The 22,614-nt window shown below is 38.3% G+C and overlaps 1 protein-coding gene across 1 annotated transcript in view; it reads right to left on the bottom strand.

The window, feature by feature from the left end:
* dysf (dysferlin, limb girdle muscular dystrophy 2B (autosomal recessive)) overlaps positions 1-22,614 on the bottom strand; it is a 104,712-nt gene that overhangs the window by 72,284 nt on the left and 9,814 nt on the right. Inside the window, exons 3-30 of the mRNA XM_062445408.1 lie at positions 18,456-18,511; positions 17,915-18,006; positions 15,747-15,852; positions 13,135-13,258; positions 12,767-13,023; positions 12,268-12,396; positions 12,037-12,099; positions 11,827-11,877; positions 11,681-11,711; positions 11,450-11,565; positions 11,121-11,247; positions 10,931-11,034; positions 10,440-10,508; positions 10,246-10,289; positions 10,039-10,121; positions 6,964-6,996; positions 6,560-6,675; positions 5,550-5,663; positions 5,279-5,456; positions 4,190-4,314; positions 3,926-4,032; positions 3,638-3,833; positions 2,870-3,016; positions 2,594-2,725; positions 2,107-2,273; positions 912-1,026; positions 714-819; positions 445-587 (exon numbers count right to left, since the gene is read on the bottom strand). Coding sequence (XP_062301392.1) covers positions 445-587; positions 714-819; positions 912-1,026; positions 2,107-2,273; positions 2,594-2,725; positions 2,870-3,016; positions 3,638-3,833; positions 3,926-4,032; positions 4,190-4,314; positions 5,279-5,456; positions 5,550-5,663; positions 6,560-6,675; positions 6,964-6,996; positions 10,039-10,121; positions 10,246-10,289; positions 10,440-10,508; positions 10,931-11,034; positions 11,121-11,247; positions 11,450-11,565; positions 11,681-11,711; positions 11,827-11,877; positions 12,037-12,099; positions 12,268-12,396; positions 12,767-13,023; positions 13,135-13,258; positions 15,747-15,852; positions 17,915-18,006; positions 18,456-18,511 — 3,131 coding nt within the window. The remainder of the gene's footprint in view (positions 1-444; positions 588-713; positions 820-911; positions 1,027-2,106; positions 2,274-2,593; positions 2,726-2,869; positions 3,017-3,637; positions 3,834-3,925; positions 4,033-4,189; positions 4,315-5,278; positions 5,457-5,549; positions 5,664-6,559; positions 6,676-6,963; positions 6,997-10,038; positions 10,122-10,245; positions 10,290-10,439; positions 10,509-10,930; positions 11,035-11,120; positions 11,248-11,449; positions 11,566-11,680; positions 11,712-11,826; positions 11,878-12,036; positions 12,100-12,267; positions 12,397-12,766; positions 13,024-13,134; positions 13,259-15,746; positions 15,853-17,914; positions 18,007-18,455; positions 18,512-22,614) is intronic.

A 22,614-nucleotide genomic window follows, 5' to 3' on the forward strand; every position in this document is an offset into this window, starting at 1 on the left:
ATGTAGGTAAAAGTGTTGATTTTTATTATATGTGGATGTCAAAAACCAAATCAAATAATAATGTAAAAACAATTAAATAAATAATAATTCTTTGTGATTGTGAACGCACAAAAAAAATACATGATGATGGATCCGTTATCAGTGAGCATTTCGTATATATACTGTATTTTCATGTGTGGTTAGTACCCTAAACACTTAGTGGTACTTTTCCTGACAACCTTTTGCAATCTTACAGATGCTGAATTATTCTTTACTGAAAAAACTGGATAGAAAGTGCTTTAGACTCTGAGGTTAAAGCTGCACTGATCATTATATGAACAGTGCATTTCTTTTCAGATCTGCAGAGTTTGTTTATTAGCATCTTTCAGCTCCGTGAACGTCAGCAGTAAAGTTTCTCACCTCTCTCTCTCATCAGTGTAGCTGCTTATAAAACTCTCTCGTTACCTTTCGGAGGGCGTCCATCTTCTGCTGGTCTCGCCTTCTCATCCGTATCCACCGTCTTCGTCGGTTGGTGTGGTACATCTTCTCGGCTGGTACCCAAGACTTGGGGCGGCGGTCCGGAGGGATGGTGATGCCGTACTCCCAGCCTGAATACACACACACACACACACACACACACACACACACACACGCAGAATGAGATTATCTAGCTCTAGAGTTCGAAGGAGAAGCTTTATTTTGGGTGTTTGTTTTTTTTTTTAAATCAACGCTACCTTGATCATCCACAGCTCTGTTGAGGTCTTCGCTCCACTCCACCTCCTCCCACACCCAGCCAGGAGGACACTCCACATCGTCTTTCGGCACCGCTTTCTCCCCGTTCTGACACACACACACACACACAATTTTCAGATTTACAGAAATGAGTGAAGTCATAATAATAAATAGAGAAACACACACACACACACACGTACCACATCAGTGTAACCCTCCGGCATGCCGATCCACTGTCCGCCCGGTAACCTCATCTGGTTTTCAAACACTTCCTCTGAGAAGGTCATGTGACCGGCGTCCTCGGCAAACAGCAGTCTGACAGATTATCAACACAGACAGAAAGAAACACAAATGAATACACACTTAAATCTCATACTTCTATACATATTACCTCCTCGCTGCTAATTGACAAGCAGCCAAATTAATTTGAAAAATTACCTGATGAGTCTTTCCATTTTTTCTATTTTTTATCATTTATTTTTTTCTATTTCTTTATAAATGCATTCCCCAAAATACAAACTCATGTGTATATATATATTTTTAAATTAATAACATAAATAAATCATATTAGGCAATTTGGGTATCAGCTTAAAAATAACAGTCATTCGAATTTACAAAACAAAGGGAGGTTTAATATTACTTTTTTTTTTTAGCTTTTTCAATTAAATTTAACAAGTTTTTTTAAAAATTCATTAGTAATTTTCTTAAGGAACACAGAACCTCATCAAACCACATTAATACAAAGGATGGATAACTGTTTTTCACGCACAGTGCAACACATTTATTAGCTGCTATTATTGCTATCCATAGAAAGGTTCCCATATTATGAAGCTAATTAAGCTTTGACGAATCCCCTAAAGACACAAACAAGATGGACTAATATATTCCGTCCGATAATTGTGGGCGAGGTTTCCTCAATTAATTTAATTTAAAGGAAAACAAATGAGACTTGTCTGTTTAACTAATAAACAGACAAGAAATGTGCCTTGAATCAGTGGAAAATGTTTGCACTGCGAAGTCAGAAGTAGAAGGAACAAGCCATTTAGAAAAGTCTAAAACATTAACAGAAAATATAAATAAGAATTGGGAAAGCACTAGAAATAAGCTTACTGGTAAATTGATACTGATATGTATTGGAATTGCTTTATTTATGTATTTTATAAAGAACAGAATTTAAAGGGTATAAAAAATGTTACTGGCCAGCTTTCATAACAATTAATGGAGAATAATAGACGGGGAGATTATAGTGTGTTTGTTTATTCAGGTAAATCACCTGTAAATGTACTAAATTCACACCTCTATCACACACACACACACACACACACACACACACACACACACACACACACACACACACACACACACACACACACACACACACACACACACACTCACGTCTTCTCAGGGCTGATGCACCAGTCCCCGGCCCAGGTCCAGCCGGGCGAAGGTTTGAAACTCTCTTTGGGCAATTTCACTCTTCCGGTGACGTCGCTGAACTTGGGGTACGTCAGACCTGTAGTCCCCCAGTTGCCCACTAGGGCGAGCCGGGTCTGGTTCTCATACTGCAGAAAGAAGGACGGAGGCAGATTCATAGCATAGCATCTTTAAAATGGTTGTAATGGGATACGTTTTTGTGCAATGTTACATTAATAAAACATGAATATTGTACACTAAAATACATGTGAGACCTGCCCTACTCTACCTTTGATTGGCTTATCCCGATATTTATACCCTAACCCTAACCCAATCTCAGTCCTCATGCCTAAACCTAATCGACCCAAGCAAGAAAGGTAACAAATACTAGCCAATCAGAGGCAGAGTAGGGTGGAAATGCAGAAGGATCCATAATGACGAACCAGTAGAGATGTGTAATGAATCTCACCGTTTCAGCAAAGACGGACAGTTTTCCTTCAGCGTAGTCGTTGAAGTGTTTGACGTCAGCAGCCAATCCGAACCAGACTTTGACCCTCAGCTGGCCGGGAAGTTTGGCTTCTGCACCGCTGCCCTGCGGGTACTGCACACACACACACACACACACACACACACACACACACACACACACACACACACACACACACACACACACAGGTCAGCCACACTTTATTTTTAGGAAAGAAAGTATGTGTCTACTGTCTACGTGTTTCTGTGTATACGTTACCTTGAGTAAGACGGTCTGCAGCTGTCCGCAGTGTTTCCCACAGTTCTGCTGGGAGAAGACCACGGTGTGTGCTGGGATCCGGTGGTACGCCACCCTGCGGTCGCCCTGCAGCATCCAAATCACGATGTCTGGAAGACTGTTCTGGGGCTGGGCGAGAGAGAGAGAGAGAGAGAGAGAGAGAGAGAGAGAGAGAGAGAGAGAGAGAGTGAGAGAGAGCTTATTAAGAGTATTTTAACTTATTAAAATGTACATGTTCTTTTAACAAAACGTGAATTAATTTAATTTACAGTGATCATGATATTTTTCCTTCTCAACTGTCTCCTACCCTTCCTCTTTTTTCTGTTTATGTTAGTAGAGTGTTGAAAAAAGAGCATTACAAACATGAAAAATGTGTGTTTCTGCAGACATTTTTTTTTTATTCTGTAGATGTACGACTTCATCTGGGTTGATTCAGCAGCTATTTTAATAGTCGATTAATTGTTTTGTAATTTTTGAAGAGAAAAATACTCAAATTATCTGGTTCAAGCTTCTAAAATGAGAATATTTTCTGTTTTCTTGAGTCTTCTATGACAGTAAACTCAATATCTTTGTGTTGTATCTACCATCTCGGGCTTTGGGAAACACCATTTTCTAACATTGAATTGATCAATAGAGAAAATAATCACCAGATTTGTTTATAATATAAATAATAATTTGCTCCATTCATGACTAGATATGATCATTTAACAGCTGTTTGAGAACATAAATTGAGAGTATAGGCTCACTCACCTCCTCGGCCATGGATCTCAGCCTGTTGGCCCAGTCCTCCGCCTGATCCAGCACTGTTGAGAGATCAGTGGCCGGCCCGTGTTTGAGAGCCAGTGCCGCCGCAATAATCTGTTGCAGGTGCAGAGTACGAATGTGCCTCAACGAGCGATCCAGAGGGGTCACGCACTGCCACTGGTCGAGAGAGGGCAGCTCTTCGCTGGAAAGAGAGAGAGAGAGAGAGAATAGTGAAGGAGAAGTAATTGAAGAAGATTGAAAAGCAGGCTGTCTGTGGCCACAGTGGGTGTTTACCTGCAGTCTGTAATGACCTGTTCCAGCAGCTCGACCACTCGGAGCTCCACCTCCTCCAGATCACTGCCTGCCTTCACTTCCAGCTGCACCCGCTGCAGGTTCTCCTCCTGGACACACACGCACACACACACACACACACACACATTCAGATGGTGAATAAATATGGATGTGAGGAGAAAACACTCTCTCACTTCCAGAGTCAACAACTCAAATAACTCCTAATAAAGATAAATGAACATGAGCACACAGATAAAAAAAACCAACCAGTCTATCTATGATCGCCTGCAGCATGTTGAGGGCCTCGATCCTCGGTTTGATATCTTCCCACTCTGACGACAGAACCACCACCGGCTTCACGTTTCCCCAGGGGAGGTAGTAGTAGTGGCAACCTGAAACACACAGACACACACACACACACACACACACACACACACACACACACACACACACACAAACATTTTTACACAGATGATAAAGCTTCACTATTGTGAAAGTAATTAAAACATTGTCTCTAAGCCATCATGAGCAAATCAATCAACAGCTCTCTACATCCAAAACTAATAATACGATTTACTTTGCACATAGAAAAATACAACATACACACAATATAGCTACATAATCTCCAAATGTACAGACACATGTTAAATATACTATTGCAAATGTAGTGCAAAGAGTTTGGTCAGTAAAGTGTCAGAGCTTATTTAAAAGAATAAAAACAATACAAACTTTAATAAATGAAATACAAGAAGCTAAATAGTATAGCATTCACTAATCATCAGTATTACCGAATGAACAACTAACTTGGATTAACAAAAAACAAACTAAGGTGAATATTGTGCAAAAAAAAACAAAACAAAAAACAAGTAAACTAAAAAATGAGTAAATCAAATTAAAATACAATAAAAAAGCTTTCTGCTGCTTTTAATTTCTAAGATGTACTGAATTAGTGAGTCCCTGTTTTTTGGAAGCTGAATAAATGTCATTTGGCAAATTGTAAAAAAGCCAAAAACATGAAAGTTAAACTTTTACTGTAAACAAACTTTAATTTATTAAATCTTTATCGGTAAACTGCACATATGCACCACTTTGCTGCACATGTATTTGAATTCAGTGCATATTTATATTGCTTTACTGCACATATATATATATATATATATATATATTTATAGGCTGCACATTTACATCGGTCTATTTCTATGTATATTAATACATGAATTCCCACTTATTGCACATATACATCAGACTATCGCAGAAACACATTTGCAGCACACATAAAGAAGCTTTAGAGCTTTTCTACACATTTAAATATTAGTAGATTTCACCTGGACCTCTGATCTGACAGTTTTCACCTACCGTCAAACACAGCCCTGCTGAACTGTGTGGTGGACGCCAGAGGGAGGCAGGTGTAGTCGAACTTGTTGCCGTAGTTACCGATGCTGACCTCGAACTGGATGGCGTCGTCGACGTCCTGGAGGAGTGTGGCCGAATAAAACGCGACGAAGAGAGAGAACTTCCTCTTCCTGAGAAATTTCTGTTGGATGAAGAGAGATGTTTAAAAAAAAGCGTAAATGGATGATATCTATCTTTTTACATTACAACCTTTTTCCCTTCTTCCCCTTCTCACCTCAACCACCAGCAGATCATCTGATGGGATGTCTTCGGATTTTGGCTCCGGTTTGTCCACCAGTTTTGTGGTTAGTTCCATTAAAACTCGACCTCGGTATGCCACACCCTCACCCTGAGGGACAGAAGAAAGACGAAGAGAGGTACAGTACGAGTTGTTTACAGTGTGTGACGTTTAAGAGAAGCATCATGGATCATTAAAACAAGCTGCTCAAACACACAGAATTTTATTTAAAGTGAATATCCCAATTTTTTCCAGACACTTAATATTTCAGATTAAATTTAAGGGATATTTATATTTACATTTTGGGAGGAATGGGGCAGCCATAAAAACATCACCACACATTCAGTGTAAATATAATTAAAACGAGCCTTTTCAGACAAGTTCTCTTAACGAATCCAACCAGCCACAGTCAGAAAATAAGAGTAAGAGTAGCCCAGAATAGACAAACCAAACCCTCGCTCTAGCGAAGGTCTTTGAGTTTCGTAGCTGCTGGGTATTCAAATTGGTTGCAATCCTCAATCTCAACACTAGATGTCACTAAATCCAACACATTGCACGTTGAATTGAAATAAAGCAACGCTAATGTGGATTTTGTGCATGTAGTTTTATCTCTTCACAAACAACTGCTAATTAATACATTGCTCCATTGTGCAAAAACTCCACTAGGTACCTTTTGGTCTGAGGCAGTTATCACCAATCCTGCTCCTGGAGAGCTACTGCCCTCCATGTTTTAGGTATGCAGGGAATTATTAGCTCGTTATCAAGCAGCTGAAGCTCGTCAAGGGCTTGATATCGAGTTAATTATTAGAATCAGGTATGTCAGAGTGGGGAGATAGCTAAAACATGCAGGGCAGTAGCTCTCCAGAAGCAGCGTTGGTGACCACTGGTATAAGGTTATATAAAGTATATATATATAACATGTACTGTATATATATATAAAGTTCTTTTCATTCAAAAAGAAAATAGGTAGATTATTAATTTAGACTCTTTTAGATTAAAAGGGTTACTTTTCCGAGATTTAGAGCTTCATGAGGGTCATTGAAGGCGGTGAACTCTCTGGGGCTGCCGTAAAGATTGACGAAACATGGGCCGAACGTCGGCAGGAAACCAAGAGTGTCATCAACTGCAATGAGACAAAGTAAACAAATATGTTTTATTATTCACATCACGGCCTGTTGGAACATCGATGGAAATGAAGAAAAGATTTATTATTGTACATAAAGTGAAATGATTGAATTGATTGACACAGATTTCAGCAGAATTATGCAAGATGGAATCAGATATGTGTGAGACAAGAAGAGAACAAAGAAAACCACAAGAATTATGTAAAAGAGTTAGTTTCTTGAAGTTTGTTTTTTTTTGGGTATGATTTATATTTTCAATAGAGGTGTAGAGAGGATGGTGGACGTACTGCCAGGTTGGACGGTCCGTGGAGACAAGTCATCTGAATGCGTAGAGAGGAAGGATGGTTCAGAATCACAGACAGATGTTCAGAGTCAGAAAGAAAGGAAACAGATGTCTTTGAACGCCACTCAAACCCAAACAGATGCACCGGACCACAAACTCAAAACGCTACACACGACGCTAAGAAGCCAAATCAATATCATTTGGCTTGTTTCAAGTAAACAACTTGAAACACTAATGAGAAGTGAGTGAAATTATTAATATTTTTAACCAAAGCAGAAAAGGTAGGGGGGAAAAGTTCAGTAAGTTTATGAAAGGACCAACATTTAAAATAATGAGACCATCGCTGCCATAGCATCCGATATACAGCATTTTAATTAAATCTCCTGCACAGTTTGGAGAGAAATCTGCTCAACTCTGGTCTTGATTCACAGTTTTTGATGACAGAGGATAGTGGAAGAAGGGAAAAAAGATGGAAATAGAATCACTTCTAAAAAATGTATCCTCTGTCTAAAATGAGGAGTAGGAAATCTAGGGCTCCAGTTTTGACAGCCATGATCTCATTTTACCACATAATTTGCTAACCATCCAATTTTAATTTATTTCTTCTTCTACTCTATGCTTGTTCAGTTCCCTCCAATGATACATTTCCAAGAGTGGTGTAATGCATCACTGTGAACATCAAGCCTGCACACAGTTGTTGTCAAAATGTAATTATCGTTGCAGGTTTTGAGAATCCACTCATTTCGCTCAACCACACACAAATTAATAGTAGCAAATAGCTGCCTGAAGTTTAATATGATGCATTTCAGTTAAAGACCTATAACTGGTGTAGTCCTTTAAGATATTCCAAACAAGGCATTACTCAGAAATTCAAATTTTTAATTGATTTTCAGTGTGACTAAAAACAATTTTTGTTTGTTTGTTTCGTTTTGTTGTTTGTTTGTTTTGTTTTGTTTTGTTAAGAAATATGACTCAGCAACCTATTACAAACTAAGATAAAACTGTTTATTATTTGACTGTTTGGACTATTTATCACTGTGTTCCTGCTGCTCTTGATTTCTACGGTAGGACGTTATTTGTGTGTCTCAATTCAAAGAGCATGCTGCTCATTTTTAGTTAACACTTTGCACATAAGTTATTTTCACTAATTTCGCTAATTTAAGCAAAAAAATACAATTATAATATTTTCTTGGTAGCAAATGAAGTTAAAGTAATACTGAGAGAGATTGAGTACTATATATGGATACAAGAAAATGTAATAATTAATTTCTTAGCATTCTGAATGATAATAATTTCTCTAACATTGTTTTTTAAACTCAAAATGTCCCATTGTGAACTCAGAATTGAGACAAATAAAAATCCAAGTTTTCCATCATCATTATTATCGGAGAGTGATAACAGTAATTCCATTTTTAAAAATGGATGTTATTCATTCTTTGTGGTTTATCTGAGCCACAGCTTGGTGGCATTAAGCTGCCAGATGCTGATGATTCATCACTATTCACATGAGGTTTTTCCAGGAAAAAGACAAAGAAGAAATTTGTCACACAGAGTGAGCAAAACTCATGCATGTCGTCTTCCTCCCTGGAGAAGGACGAGACATCTGTGAGGCACTCGAGGACCCAAAACTCAAACAATGTCAGCGTTCAGCACAAAAAAAAAATACAAAATTGTCAAGTTAGTCTTCATGCATGTCACTGAGCAAACATACATGCTTTGTTATCTTCACAAAACCACAAATCAAATCCAAGATTCAGTTCTCACACAGGATTTCAAAGCCGGCTCTCAAATGCCAGACAGATGCAAACTGAGTTCTGCACGAGAAATATGTGAAGTGGCTAAAATTCACAACATTTTTATTTATGGAATATGTAATTCATTCAAAACAGCAATACAAGACAAAACTGATAGATTAAGATCAATTCAGAGCCGACCAGGGAGCTTTACCACAACCTACTGTAACTACACCAAATCAGTACATTAGAGTCCATATTGCACCAGTTAGGTATAAACCAGTCCAGTGCTGTCATGTTCAGACCTAGACCAGTCTGATATGGATCATGAAACATATACGATCAGCTGAAATGTTCCAGACTAGACACATTAATACCAACTTTAATCCAACCTAATTCAACTTACAAATGTAAACTCATCACTTTAAAGCAGTATTACTTTACTTCTGGCAACTTCAGAGCACTGGAACAATAGCTAAACACAACACTGACATATTATCATCTTAGATGCTCTTTAGGGGAAGATTTTAGCACATAAATTAGTTGCCTTGCTACACATCCAGGAAACCCCAAGAAACAGTAGCATATACTTGGGGTCATGTCTATTACTACCTGATGAATCTAAGTTGTCCCCAAATCAACAATGGAAAACATCAAATTTGATGCTCATATTCAACTTTGTCTCTATTTACTCAACTTGTAAGACACAAAAGACACAAAACTGAATAAAACCTACGAAGACAGTTCAACTAATCAACATTAACTAATGGTTCACTGTGTCGGTTTCTAGCTTCGTAGCTTCTTAAAGGCAGTCTGGTCTAAGTCACCTTTGGGACCCACTAAAATATCACTGAAATGAATTTTTGACAGGAGAAACAGGTCCTGTGATAACAGCTAGTTAGTGTGTAAAGCCAAAGATGCGATTTAAAGGTCTTGTTTTGTCACGACCAACAGTCCACAACCCAAAGATATTCAGTTTACTGTCGCAGAAGTCTAAAGAAACCAGAAAATATTCACATTTGAGAAGCTGGATCAAGAAAATTGGGGCATTTTTTTTCTTAAAGATTGAAAACAATCAATAAATATTCTGCCAATTGACTAATCAGTTAATCGACCAATTGTTGCAGCTCTACATATTATATAAGGCAAGAAGGCCAACATAGCAGACATAAGTGACCTGTACCTTTCCATTCATGTGACCCCTGTTTGCAACCCAATTTTAAAGAGACTAACTATGAGACAAACCAGACAAGACACACACAATTCAGCCCATTCCACTCCAAACCAGTCCAAACCAAACTGGTCAGGTCCAGTCCGGTTCAGACCAGTTTCAGCCAATAACTTACCATCTATTTCTCCACCTGGAGCGGAGATCTTAGACATGCACAGCTGGGCAGTGCCGATAACATCATTGTGACTGGCTCTGTCCCTGCAAATGACAAAGTAAGAAGCACTATTCAAGCTAAACTGTGACAAACTCAAGTTTTGTGAAAAAGCTTTGATATTCTGGTGAGTTTGATAAGATAAGAAGGTATATATCAGCTGGGATTCACCAGTCCAGAATTCTGATCCTCATCTTCTCACACATAGAAGGAAACTGGAGAGGAAGAACAAAACATGTACTGTATAATGATGGGTTTACAGTCTTGATCGGACAATGAAGCTGTATAATACTATGTAGATAAAAGAAACTCATTAATTTGATGAAAGGCATTAAACGCTTGCAATCTCTCTTTGTGTTTCTCACCCTAATTGGCATGGTCAGACTCTGGTGCCATTGTGGATTGGCGTTTTTCTCCAGAATCTTAGTGCAGACCTGAAAAAGAAAGAAAATGACATAATCAACCTTACAATGGCTAGCTTTGGTAGTCCGGTGGACAGTGTGTAGTAGATTAACAGTAGGCCACCACAGTTTCCAGTTTTATAACTAACTGTGGTTACTGGCGGCGTTGAGTAAGATATCGGGTGATCCTCAAATTCCACCTTGTGCCTATCCTGTTTCACTCAGAAATAAGTCACGATACGAAAGTTAGATACTCTCGAAATTACTTTAAAGGTTCTACTGCCCTTTTGGTCAAGAACCACTATAGTAAAGCTACAGGAAACCTTAAATAATTGTGTCCAGTGTGGCATCTAAATCCACAGGTTACGCCTCTATAACTGTTATCAAGTTCGGAATAAAATAATACTTGACTAATATAAATTTGATGGATTTTTAATCAAGTCTTTGTCACGCACTGTTTTGCCAGCAAAGTGGATCTCCACCAGAGGATCCACCAAGTTCTTCCTGTTGCTGTCGAATCCAAAAACCTGCCTCATCCCATCCATGAAGGCATCATCCACTGCAGAAAAAGAAAAGACAAAGAAATCTCTCAATCTCTACTTTTTTAAAGCAGATTAAATAAATTATAACTACACCAGGACTCACTCTGTGGGAGGTCTTCAGCTCTGAAAATCCTCATGGTGAAGGTGGCTCCTCTCAGAGACAGACCAGCTGGTCTCAGCAGGTTTCCTTCGATATCCTCTTTCTCCTCCACACAATCACGCCTATCAGCCTGGAAAATACATACAAACATACACAAAGTATATATTAAAATATAAATAAACATCTGCATAGAGTAAGCAAGATACATATTTATAGACCAGAAACATCTTTGCTTATGGGTTTATGGGTGGCATCAGCTCATCTCACCTCTGAGAGTTTGGCTTTCACCATAATGCTAATTTGCTAATCTTCATCTATCCAATCAGACTCACCGGTGGCTCGTCTCCAGCGGCCAAGACGAACAAGCTGACTTTTAGGTAACCCTTAACTCCAGCAGAGAGGTCGTCGGAGTCACACAGCAGAAGCCATTTTCTCAAGAAGCAGTGTCCTAAAGATTCAGGAGGGTTTCAACTCAGAGCTCTGAACTTGATGTGGTGGTTTCCAAATAAATACAGAGTCCAAATCACATTAAATACATGAAGTCCACATGAAGTTATACTCACTGTGCTCACTGTAGACAGTGCCAACATCCAACTGTGAAGATAATTAAAAATCAAAATCATGATGACACAATGCACAATGTACTTTATGTCCAGCATTAAATGTTCTGTATCTTTTTGTCAGCTGGAACTTGAAGCCATTAACTTACCTTGAATTCACCGATCACAGCATCCGTTCTCAGAGAGCGAGAGTCACACACCTGGTCAGGTAAAGAGAGAAACTTTACATTATATAAAGAACACTTAACAGACAAATACCTTACAGTCAATACATATAATACAATACATTTTGAAAGGAAATATCATGTATGTTATACATTTTTTAATGGAGTAAAATGGAAGTAAAATGTCCAACTCACAGTAATGAAGATTGGTTCATCAAACAAGTCTGACGGAGTCTCAAAGAAGTTCATGAAAAATGTCTGTTAAGAGAATTTAAAAAACGGAAATTTGAAAAGATGATATTTTAATATTTGCATTTTTTCATACCATCTACAAAATATACACATCATATTTTCTAAATATCTCAATATAAAATGTAAGTTGAACCATTCACGAAGGAAATCAGATTGTGACGAAGATTTATGTACCTCATCAAACACTGGGTTGTTTCCTTTTCTGATGCGAGTCCTCTTGGTCTGCCCTGCTATCGCTATCTTGACAACAGGCTTGATGTTGATGCCGGGCAACTGTCGTCCCTCAATGACTCGCACACGAATCTGGACAGGAAGACATATGGACAGAAACGTGTCCTGTTAGGTCACTGTTCAATGAAATTCAGTAGATAAAGTGTCTTAATCATCTACAGTTGTTTTGTTTTTTTTCACTTACCTTACCCAACTTTTTATTTCCATTTTGATCATCTAACTTAATTCTTATCATTGGACTTTGGTAAGTTTACACTCCAGCAACCCATGAAAGCAACATTGTAATACTGTAATACAGTAACATCTCCACACAGTGGCAATATGAGTATACAATGATGAGCAGTCATCTCTGTGTCATCTGCATGTGCATGATTGTACACGATTGGACCAAGACTTAACTCCTGTGGCATATTAAAGGACAAATAAAATCACTCATACATACCTGGATGTCCTGTGGTTTGTTGGGCAGAGGTTTGGGCTGACTGCTGGCTCCTCTCCTCCTCTTCCTCAGCCCTCCTTGGGTGTTGTAGGACGGTGGCGATCGTTTGGGTGTCTGGGCAGCGGGGGACTCCTGGCCCTGATTTCCCTGGGTGCCGACGATCACCATGGAGCGTCCGTCATCAGGGCCCTGGTCTTCTGTGGGCTCCAGCATCATCATACTCTCTGTATCCTCCTCGCCCAGAGTGTCCAGAGAAATCACTGCATGGACAGATTGACAGAAACTAGTCCCACAAGTATAATATATTACGATCAGGAGACGCACTTTTCAGGGTGGATATAGACTGCAGAAACAACAACACATCATATTACTTGTGATGGTGTCCATCTCCACACTGGGGTTGTTATGGGGCATGACCTCCGGCTGGGGGGGAGGCTGGAAGATTGGAGCCGATCCTGGTGGAGGGATGTAGGAAACCTGCAGGGTCAGTGTGGCCTGGTGGAAACAGTAAAAAATTATTTGACATCAACAGTGGGAAAAACACAGTTTCAAGCAAACTCCTCCTCCTAATTTTACACATGAAAATCCATTTACTTGTCATGTGGAGTATTAATCAGCCCGTGAAAACAGCTGCGTTATGTCCTCTGTGGATCTGAAGCAGCTATTTCAAGGCTGAGAAAATAACTATGAGTTATGACACTTTGAACTTAGAGACCATAGATTTTTAATGGAAATAAATAAATAACTGTACAATGAAGTAATATCACCACAGACTGTTTGGGTTGTAGCTACTGGACTAGTGGGACAATCACATCCCAGTGATTGGCTGCAAGTAAAACCAAACAAATAGTCATTTTTTCTAGAGGTAGGTACTAAAAAGAATCAAATACAGGGTAGCTATTGTTTGACTGGAGAAGTTTCTATACTACTAGCTACTGGGTTGTTTCAGTTGATGACTTAGAAGGCATAGAGTACTGATAGTTTACCAAGGAATATGACATATCAGACTTTGGATACACACAGGATACTTGTAAGTAGATCAATTCATTGTTGGTTTGGCTTTGCACATTAGGTCTGTTGACAAGAAAATCCACCAGCCTTAACCTTCAAAGCTCTATATTTGTGTCCACTAAATCAACAGACAACTCAGAATTTCTTTTATCACAAGAGTCCAGTCAGTCCGGTCTAGATATCATTGTGATTACAGGCCGATTCATATCAGATAAGTTGCAGTATTTTGGTGTAGAAAAGCAGCTTTAGTGATAATCTGTGATGTTTCTATAAACAATAGATCGGGGTCTGTGTGTATAGTCACCATGTTTCTGTTTAACAGGTTTATAATAATATGTGCCTGTCATTTGTAATGAAAAGGCACAAATGTGAAGATGTAATTGCCTCTTTGCCTTTAAAATAATTTTTTTCCAACACTATCCCAAGGGTTATTATACATACAACTGTATATATTTAATCTATGAAGTGAAATTAAACAAAAAAGTGGCACGCTGCAACTCAAATCCTTAGGGTTAGGGTTAGGGTTAGTGAAATCTGCAGTTGCATGGATACATACTTCACATTTTGAATGTAAAAGATTATCAACCAATCATATTATAATCAGTGTTTTAATTACAGCTTCATCTTTCAGTATGTTGGTCTAAGTTTTGCTTTGGTTTTTAGAACAGACGATGAATACCATGTACATCACAAACACTTTGTACCCACCGCAAGATAAACACAAGCTTTTTTTCTCTTACATCCTTGTCACCTCACTGACCGTTTGTGTGTGTGTGTGTGTGTGTGTGAGGCACTAAGAGGAAGACTTTGTTTTAGGTTCAGGAAATGAGGATGGAAAACACAACACTGTTTCATCTGCTGCTAACAAAAACAGAGGACGACGGTAAGTGTGGCCCACCAAGATGTAAGAGTGTGGGGTCTTTCACTTCGAAGAGTTTTAACTCTTGTGAAGACATTTTGAGGCATCCAGGCTACTGTTTTGGCTCCTATATATCGTATTTAACACATTTAGTAACACAATTTCCTGCAATATTGGTTAGTACTTGACTTTAGTATTCATTTTATTGATCTGATTAAAGGTGCATTTAATGCAAACAACAACCACTCAGGTCATGTTCTCTCCAATTCTCTCCACAACTCTCTCCGCAACATGGTTTGGTTTAAAATCTACTTTGGCTACATGGACTTTAGTGGCATAGAGGAGAACAGACAGACAGAAATGGAATATAATATTCATAAGTATGTTTTAATTAGTGTATAATCCCATTAAAATGTCTTCTATTCTTTACAGCATGTTTAAAAATGTAAAATGTTTACTGTCTACAAAGGTAGTAGACTTATAGTTTGATGGACTGGATAGAGATTACATATGAATATATAAATACCTCTCCAGTTTACAAGGCCACAAACTCACTAACACTTTGTTTACTGTTGATCTTCTAGGTCAACTTTAGTGACCAAATAGCATGTGAATACAACATTGTTTAGCAGCTGACTCAAAGAAGACCCCAGTTTTGGACTTTCCCAGAAGCACATGAACACAGTATAATCGTATAGTTTTGTCTTGTTGAAACAACTGATTCATTTCACCAGTTTCCAACAAATCAACTGTTTTCAAGCATTATTTTTTTTCAGGATCAAATGTAATTTTCTGGCTTATATCTGAGCTTGTTCTTCTTTCATCAAGATACTAAAACAAATGAAACAAGCTGAATTAATCCTGTCACAGAGGCCTTATTTCTGAACAAAAGGAGATATAAGGTCAGTGTTAGACTGCAGGAATTAAGACAAATAATTACAGAGAGGCAAAAAAGAGGGCGTGGTTGTTATTCTGCTCTGATTCAGGAATCTCTTCCTCTATTTTAAGTCCCAGACAGGAAACTCTGAATGATTTATGATTTGTCATTGGTTCACACACGATACAATGAGACTGTAGAATAATCTGTGAGTGTCTGAGTGTCTATGTGCTCACCCCTGTGTTGTTTCTCTTGGTGTCCAGCAGGGACATTGTGAAGGAGGCAGCCAGGTTTGGAGAGTTGAGCACATCTCTGAGAGACAGTCGGGTTTCACCCAGAAACCTAAAAAGACACAAATACCCAAAATGTCTCAAATACTGTATTTGGTACATGACTAACCCTCTACTGCATGAATTATGTTTTGTCTTTCACCCTCTTTTTTTGAATTGTTGGGCTCTTCTGATAATCCCTACATGCACTACCAAGATTTACCATAGACTGTATATAAAAGTGGATGTGGCCAAATGTGACATTGTGTGTTTGGGCCAGTTTGAAGCCCATAGTTGCATCTTATGATCTGCACTTATTTATCTAGGATCTTCCATATAAGGAGTGCAGGGTGTTGCCTTTCATGCTCGAGAAACACGCTCAGCTACTTCAGAGTGAAGAGAATACTAAATTGTGCTGACAGAGTATATATTGTAATCAAGAAACATTAAACATTAAACTTAGTGAAATATTACAGCAATAGTCTGACTCACTACCAGTTGTGGAGCCAGAGAGAGCAGCAGGTGAGCCAATTGTCAATAACAGCTGTCGACCAACGCCTACACAGCACACATCAAAGCTACTATAAGTCTTAAGAACTTATGAAGCAATAATTTCCAAAATCACCAACAGTGCACTTATTACAAGGCCCTAATATAGTGACTGACACCATAATGATTTGTGACAGTAGACATTGCATACATAGTGCTATGTGCACCAAAGGCATATCCTTCTCCCCCTTTCCTTCTCTCCCTTTCTCTCTCTCTGTCCCTCTACCCCCAACTGGTCAAGGCAGATGGCCGCCCACCTAGCGCCCGATTCTGCCAGGAGTTTTTCCTTGCCGCTGTCGCCAAGTGCTTGCTCATGTGGGAATGTTGAGTCTCTTTAAATTAAATTAAATTAAATTAAATTAAAGTACAGTCTAGACATGCTCTGTGTGTTAAGTGCCTTGAGATGACTTTTGTTGTGATTTGGCGCTATATAAATAAAGATTGATTGATTAATTGATTGATTGCCATAGAACTGCCCATTGCTCCTGATACTTATGATGGGTTTAATGCAGAGATTGAATTTCACTGTACAACTGTGTGTATGTGACCAATAAAGTACCTTTACCTTTATATCTTTGAACCTTGTCTAAAGACAATAGGGGTTACCTAGCAACAATGAACTGATTGACTCTACATTTGACCAGTTGGATTGTATAAACAGGGTCATCCATAGTATAAAGGGTCATAATGCGTTTTCACTCTGGGAATGATCCAGTTTTAAATTTAAAGTGTACAATAATTCATACCACTGCATTGTAAAATTGAGATGGGAGGTTAACTGATCGGACCAGACCAAACTCAGGGGGTGTGGCTCGAAGGTCTGAGTTGTTTGCTTTATGAAAACAGAGTGGGAAAGCACCCCTTCAGATGGCTATTTTTGGACTGCTCCGCTCCATCAAGATGACAAGTTTGTTGGAGTTCGTTCAGAGGGGAAGGGGCAGGCTTGAAAGAATCAGGTCATCCTCTCATTGTTGTCTTCGGGTATTTATTCACCCATATTTCCACCCATTCACCCACTGATGTGTTGATTGATTCATGGATTCATTCATTAACCCTTCATTGTATATGCAGACCAGAATGTGACCTCTTTGCTCTTGGCTACTGCTGTAAGTTGCATTTCTCTGGGTGTGTTCTTATATATTATATTGTTGAAAAAAGCACCTGTACTAATATCAATAATATATATATAATGCCAATATAGACCTATGTAAAGTATGTGTTAAGTTACTTCTAGCTTTGATAACTAAGACTGGGACTTGAGACTCGACTCAGACATCAATGTTACTTTGAAGATATTGAATTAAATAAATCTGCAGCTAATTTACTGTATTGTTGGGGCATGACATTTTTCTCTCCTTCCATGACAGAAAAAGTTTGAGAATCAATGCTAGACAGAAAGTGCAGTATCACTAAGAATGGGAAGACATTATAAATTGGAAACATATTAACACTGACTCAATAATCCTCAACATATTAATTGTTTTGACTTATTCTTGGCAGGAAATTACTATATTTTTGTTAACAGAAGAGCCATAACATTCAGATACTCATGTACATTCACACATTGACACACAGCAGTCAGTTACCTGTTCCTCCCCATCTTCTCATGGTCTTTGACAACACAGTGCAGCTCTGCTCCAGAGTCCAGAGGAATCCCCTTAAGATCCCATTCAAAACCCTGCACACACAGTCAGGGAACAACATTATCTCATACTCAAAAGCCCATGTGGGTCATGCATTGGTCATGAGATATTAGGATTTTTTTTTAATGAATATCTTGATATTCACTTGACATGTAGCACATATGGTATATATAGGCAATTATGACAGAATCAATTAAATATGTTTAAAATGTTTAATAAGTTCTATAATAATTAATCTGTAGCTCTGTCTTTACGAAAGAACACAACACTTAATTTATTTTACATTTCATTTTTCTATATTTGCTTGAGATTTGACATATTTGGGATAACAAAACAAGTTTGAGAGAAAAAGGTACAGCATATTGCTATAGTTTACATGTGTAGGCTGCTATTACTGAAATGCTTTGGACCTCTGTTGCAGCTCCATTTGTTGTAGTTACTTGTAGTTGTCTAAATAGTAAATAATTAAGAAGAGAAAACATACCTCATTCCAGACGGGGTTGGGATTGTTCTTGATGACTTTTGTCTTCTTCTTAGACCCTGACGAAAATACAAAAAGAGGGAAATAAAGGAGTTAGCTTATAAAGCAGATGCAAACGGATACTTATAATAGTATGAGCCCATCAATGACAAAAAAGAAGCACTTTCAGTGGACGTACATTGACGGGATGCTATTGCCCCATCAGATTGGGGACCACTTAAACACAAAAAGATGGGATAATAGGTTGAAAAAATTACCTAAATTAAGTTGAATACCGTTAGCTAGCTAGCCCACAAGCAACAAACTCAAAACACTTTTAGGGTAGCGCTCACTTTTATTATTTGTTGTTTGTGGAAAAAAAATGTTTTAGTTTAGTTTAAATGTAGGCTACTTATTGCAAGTCGTTTTTGTCTGTGGCAGGACTGATATACCACGTAATGTAATCTAACACCCCAACATTATTTGTTTTGCTGGCTATTAGCCTGTTAGCTAGTTCACATGTTAATAAGTTTAGCTTAACTTAGTTTATGTAATGTTATTAAGCAGTATTTGGGAAGTAATTTTAAAAAAATGTAATGAATTACTCATTACACATCACTTATTGAATAACGAATTTTGTTACTTTACTAGTTATTCAACAGGAATAGTTAGATTATTCTTTACATTACATTCGCTACCGACAAATTCCAACAAATGGCTCCTAAAATAAACCCAAAAAAAACTAAGCCTCCACAAATATTCTGTATTTAATACATGCAAAAATAGACAATACAACCTTTGGGTGTAAACAAGACTACAGTTTGGAGGGGATACTGAGCTTAATGTTCCTTTACACTACTCGTCATTACAAAGAAAGTAATGTATTACTGAATAATGTGATTGATATTAAGGCTAATATAAAACGTTCTATTGGGGGGAAAAAAATTCTTCTATGTATTCTTTTGGAATTTGTCCCAACCATAAAGGCTCCTCAAGCTAAACCTGTGCAAAAGAAATGAAAACTTATTATGCACCAACTAGACCTTTGACACAAACACACCTACACGTTCAGTGGCCAAAATCTGGCATTCCCAAATGACAATAGTATGAAAGTGTTTGTGTGTGTGTTATCTTTCTGTGGCTTCCTGTAACATGTAGTTCTGAGCACTGATTTCCTGTCTGTCGGGCAACACCGGCAGGAAGTGAGAGGTAAGATGGACCAATACACTGCCAGGGTTAATCATCAGCTACTGACGAGCACACACACACACACACACACACACACACACAAAACACATGAGAATATGAATGATCACACTGTGAGTAACTCATCATTTCCATTTAATTTTCGTCTAAAAGAGGAATGGGTGTAGAACACACACACATTGAGATGTTCTTTCCAGATGAAAGGAAACAGACACAATGACTATTGTCCGATTTCTGATTTTAGAAGCTATTCATTAATTTACATGGAATGACCCCTGGACAAAGCTGTGAATAGATAAATAAAATCTCCATGTTTTGTTGAACGATTAATGTTTCATTATAGATTGACAAATATTCTTCGGGAAATAAAACCATTTTAAAACCCATCTGGATATTTAAAATATGACTTTTCAAGTGCTTGATTTTCACCAAAAATCAGGGATTGATCAATTTGGAGATGAGTGAGTGATAATAGTTTTAACAATTATTTTAAAAACTGAAAATCCATTACTGACTCATAGAACTTACATTTATACACTACTATATTGTTTTCCAAATTACATTGCACTGCCAAAATTTGCATCTAGATTATGTTTTTTAGTCTCCATTTAATTAAGAGTTACATTAATGCACCACACAGAAGTAGGAGGGAGCTGGTCAGGGTGGATTATGAGCATATAAAACACAGGACTCGGACCAAAATTTGCAGCAACAAAAGCACTTTGGTCAAGGTTAGTGAAAGGTTCTGGTTTTGGATTAAATGTTAATTAACACATTGTGCTTCAAGTCACTGAAGATCTTTTGTATAATAAACCAAGCACATGACCATTAAAAAATTGAATAATGCTGTTGTTACTACCATAAGGATATTTGTGCTGCATGGTTGGATATTTAGGCTGGAAAACAATTAAATACTTTCAATATCAAAAAAATTTCGGCAATATGTAATTGTTGTTAAAATTATTAGTGCATAAAAACAACAAAAATTGTGACTGACACTGGTTAGCCAAAAATACATAGAAGCACACAAACATGATGCATTCCCTTCACTGATTGTACTCATTGCAAACCAAAGTAATCTGTTGAAGTCGGTCTTTGTATCTGCATGAAATTTTAAGACTGTCCTCACAACAAAAAGGACAATTAGATGATGTTATTATACCATCAAAGAGGAATTCAGGGGGAATGGATGAGCCCAACAAAGCACCTGACTTTAACACAGGGCATCACTGTTTGTTTTCTAACAATGAGTCAACACAAAAAAACCTAGACTACAATCGTCTCCCTTATGTTAACCACATGATTAATACGGTCACCAAAATGATGAAGGGCTTCTATACCTTAAGGAAGTAGTATTTTTAGCCACAACAGAAATGGTTCCTTGACCACAACAAACCACCCAACTAACCAAATCACTTTGGGTTTTAACCGAACCAGACCAGGTTACACTGAGGGGACAGGGGACGGGGCACGGTTTGAACCAACAAATTATGTCATCCTGCTGATTACGGCTGTAATTGACCACCTAATTTTGGTTACGCAACTGATTGCCTCAATTGCCTCAGAGCCAATCAGGATAACAGTGGATTCTTAATGTCCTTGCACACACACACACGTCAGATCATGGTCACTTTTGGGGACATTAAATACCATTATATGAATTCCCTGGTGTCTTATTCTAACCCTAACCTCAACCACTACTTGTCTAAACCTAACCCTCACCCTAACCTTAACTGCTGAACGCCAGTTTTTTTTAAAATTAGGGACAACTCATCCAAATAGGGAGAAAAAACTATGTCCCCAACAGAACAAGTCATTCCCAATTAACTAGTCCAGACTCTGAAATTTGTCCCCAAAAGTAGCCTATGACAGCTCACACATATACATGTTTACGGTCACTGTTGTCCCCAATTGGGGACATGACTTTTGTCCCGAATTGGATAAGTCATCCCCAAGCAGCTGCTTAAAAGTCTGAAATGTGTCCCTGAAAGTAGCCTATGACACACACACACACACACACACACACACACACACACACACACATTCTTTCCCTCCTTGCACACCCAGAGAAAGGTTGTTTGCTTTCCTGTTTTCCTCACAGTCTTCATCCAATGTGAGAACACATACACAAATACCTACGTAAGTGTACCTCCGTTCTTGGAAGATGTCTTAAATAACACCTCCACCCTTCCACAGAGGGGTCGAGAAGGTACGTCATATCATGCGTGTGTGTGTGTGTGTGTGTGTGTGTGTGTGTGTGTGTGTGTGTGTGTGTGTGTGTGTGTGTGTGTGTGTGTGTGTGTTTGTGTGCGTGTGTTTATGTGTGTGCGTGTGTTGACTGCATAAATCTCCCCAGAGCTCACATCTAAGTTAGCATCTCAAAGACAGGAAGTGGCATAGCGTCAACTTCCTGGTTGGTTCAGCTTGGCACAGTTTTTGTCATTGGCCAAAAATAGAACAGACTGTGACCCACAGTGCAGTTAAATACATATGAGAAGGCTAAGTTTAGACCTGGGCAGTGTGTGTGTTGCTATATCCGTAGCCTGTTCGAGCTCAGGGACTAGCCTAAGACATGAAGAGTTTTTTTTCTTATTGCAGATGTAACGTTTAGGTTTTAGGTGAGGATTAACTTTTATATGATATGCTAGCCTGGTTGCAAAAGTATAATCACACCCACATGTTAAATATAAGAAATGAAGTAGCGTGGGATTACGGGACGAAAGTCAATGAACGCACCAAGTCAAGCCTGAGTTGGACAGGTATGAAGATCTTAAAAAGAAAAGAAGCACAGGGTCTTAATCAACCTTTTTTAACTGTTGCACATTATCTATCTATAACTGCATGTAACCACAGAAATTCAAATTTAATACGTTCATTATCAAGGAAGTGAGCTGGTTTATAAACGTTAGCAAGCTTGGCCAGTCCGTTCCCCTCTTTCTGCTTAAAGAATAACACACTTGCTGGCAGGTATACAGTC

Source organism: Scomber scombrus, chromosome 23 (assembly GCF_963691925.1).
Source record: "Scomber scombrus chromosome 23, fScoSco1.1, whole genome shotgun sequence".
Classification (NCBI taxonomy): Eukaryota; Metazoa; Chordata; class Actinopteri; order Scombriformes; family Scombridae; genus Scomber; species Scomber scombrus.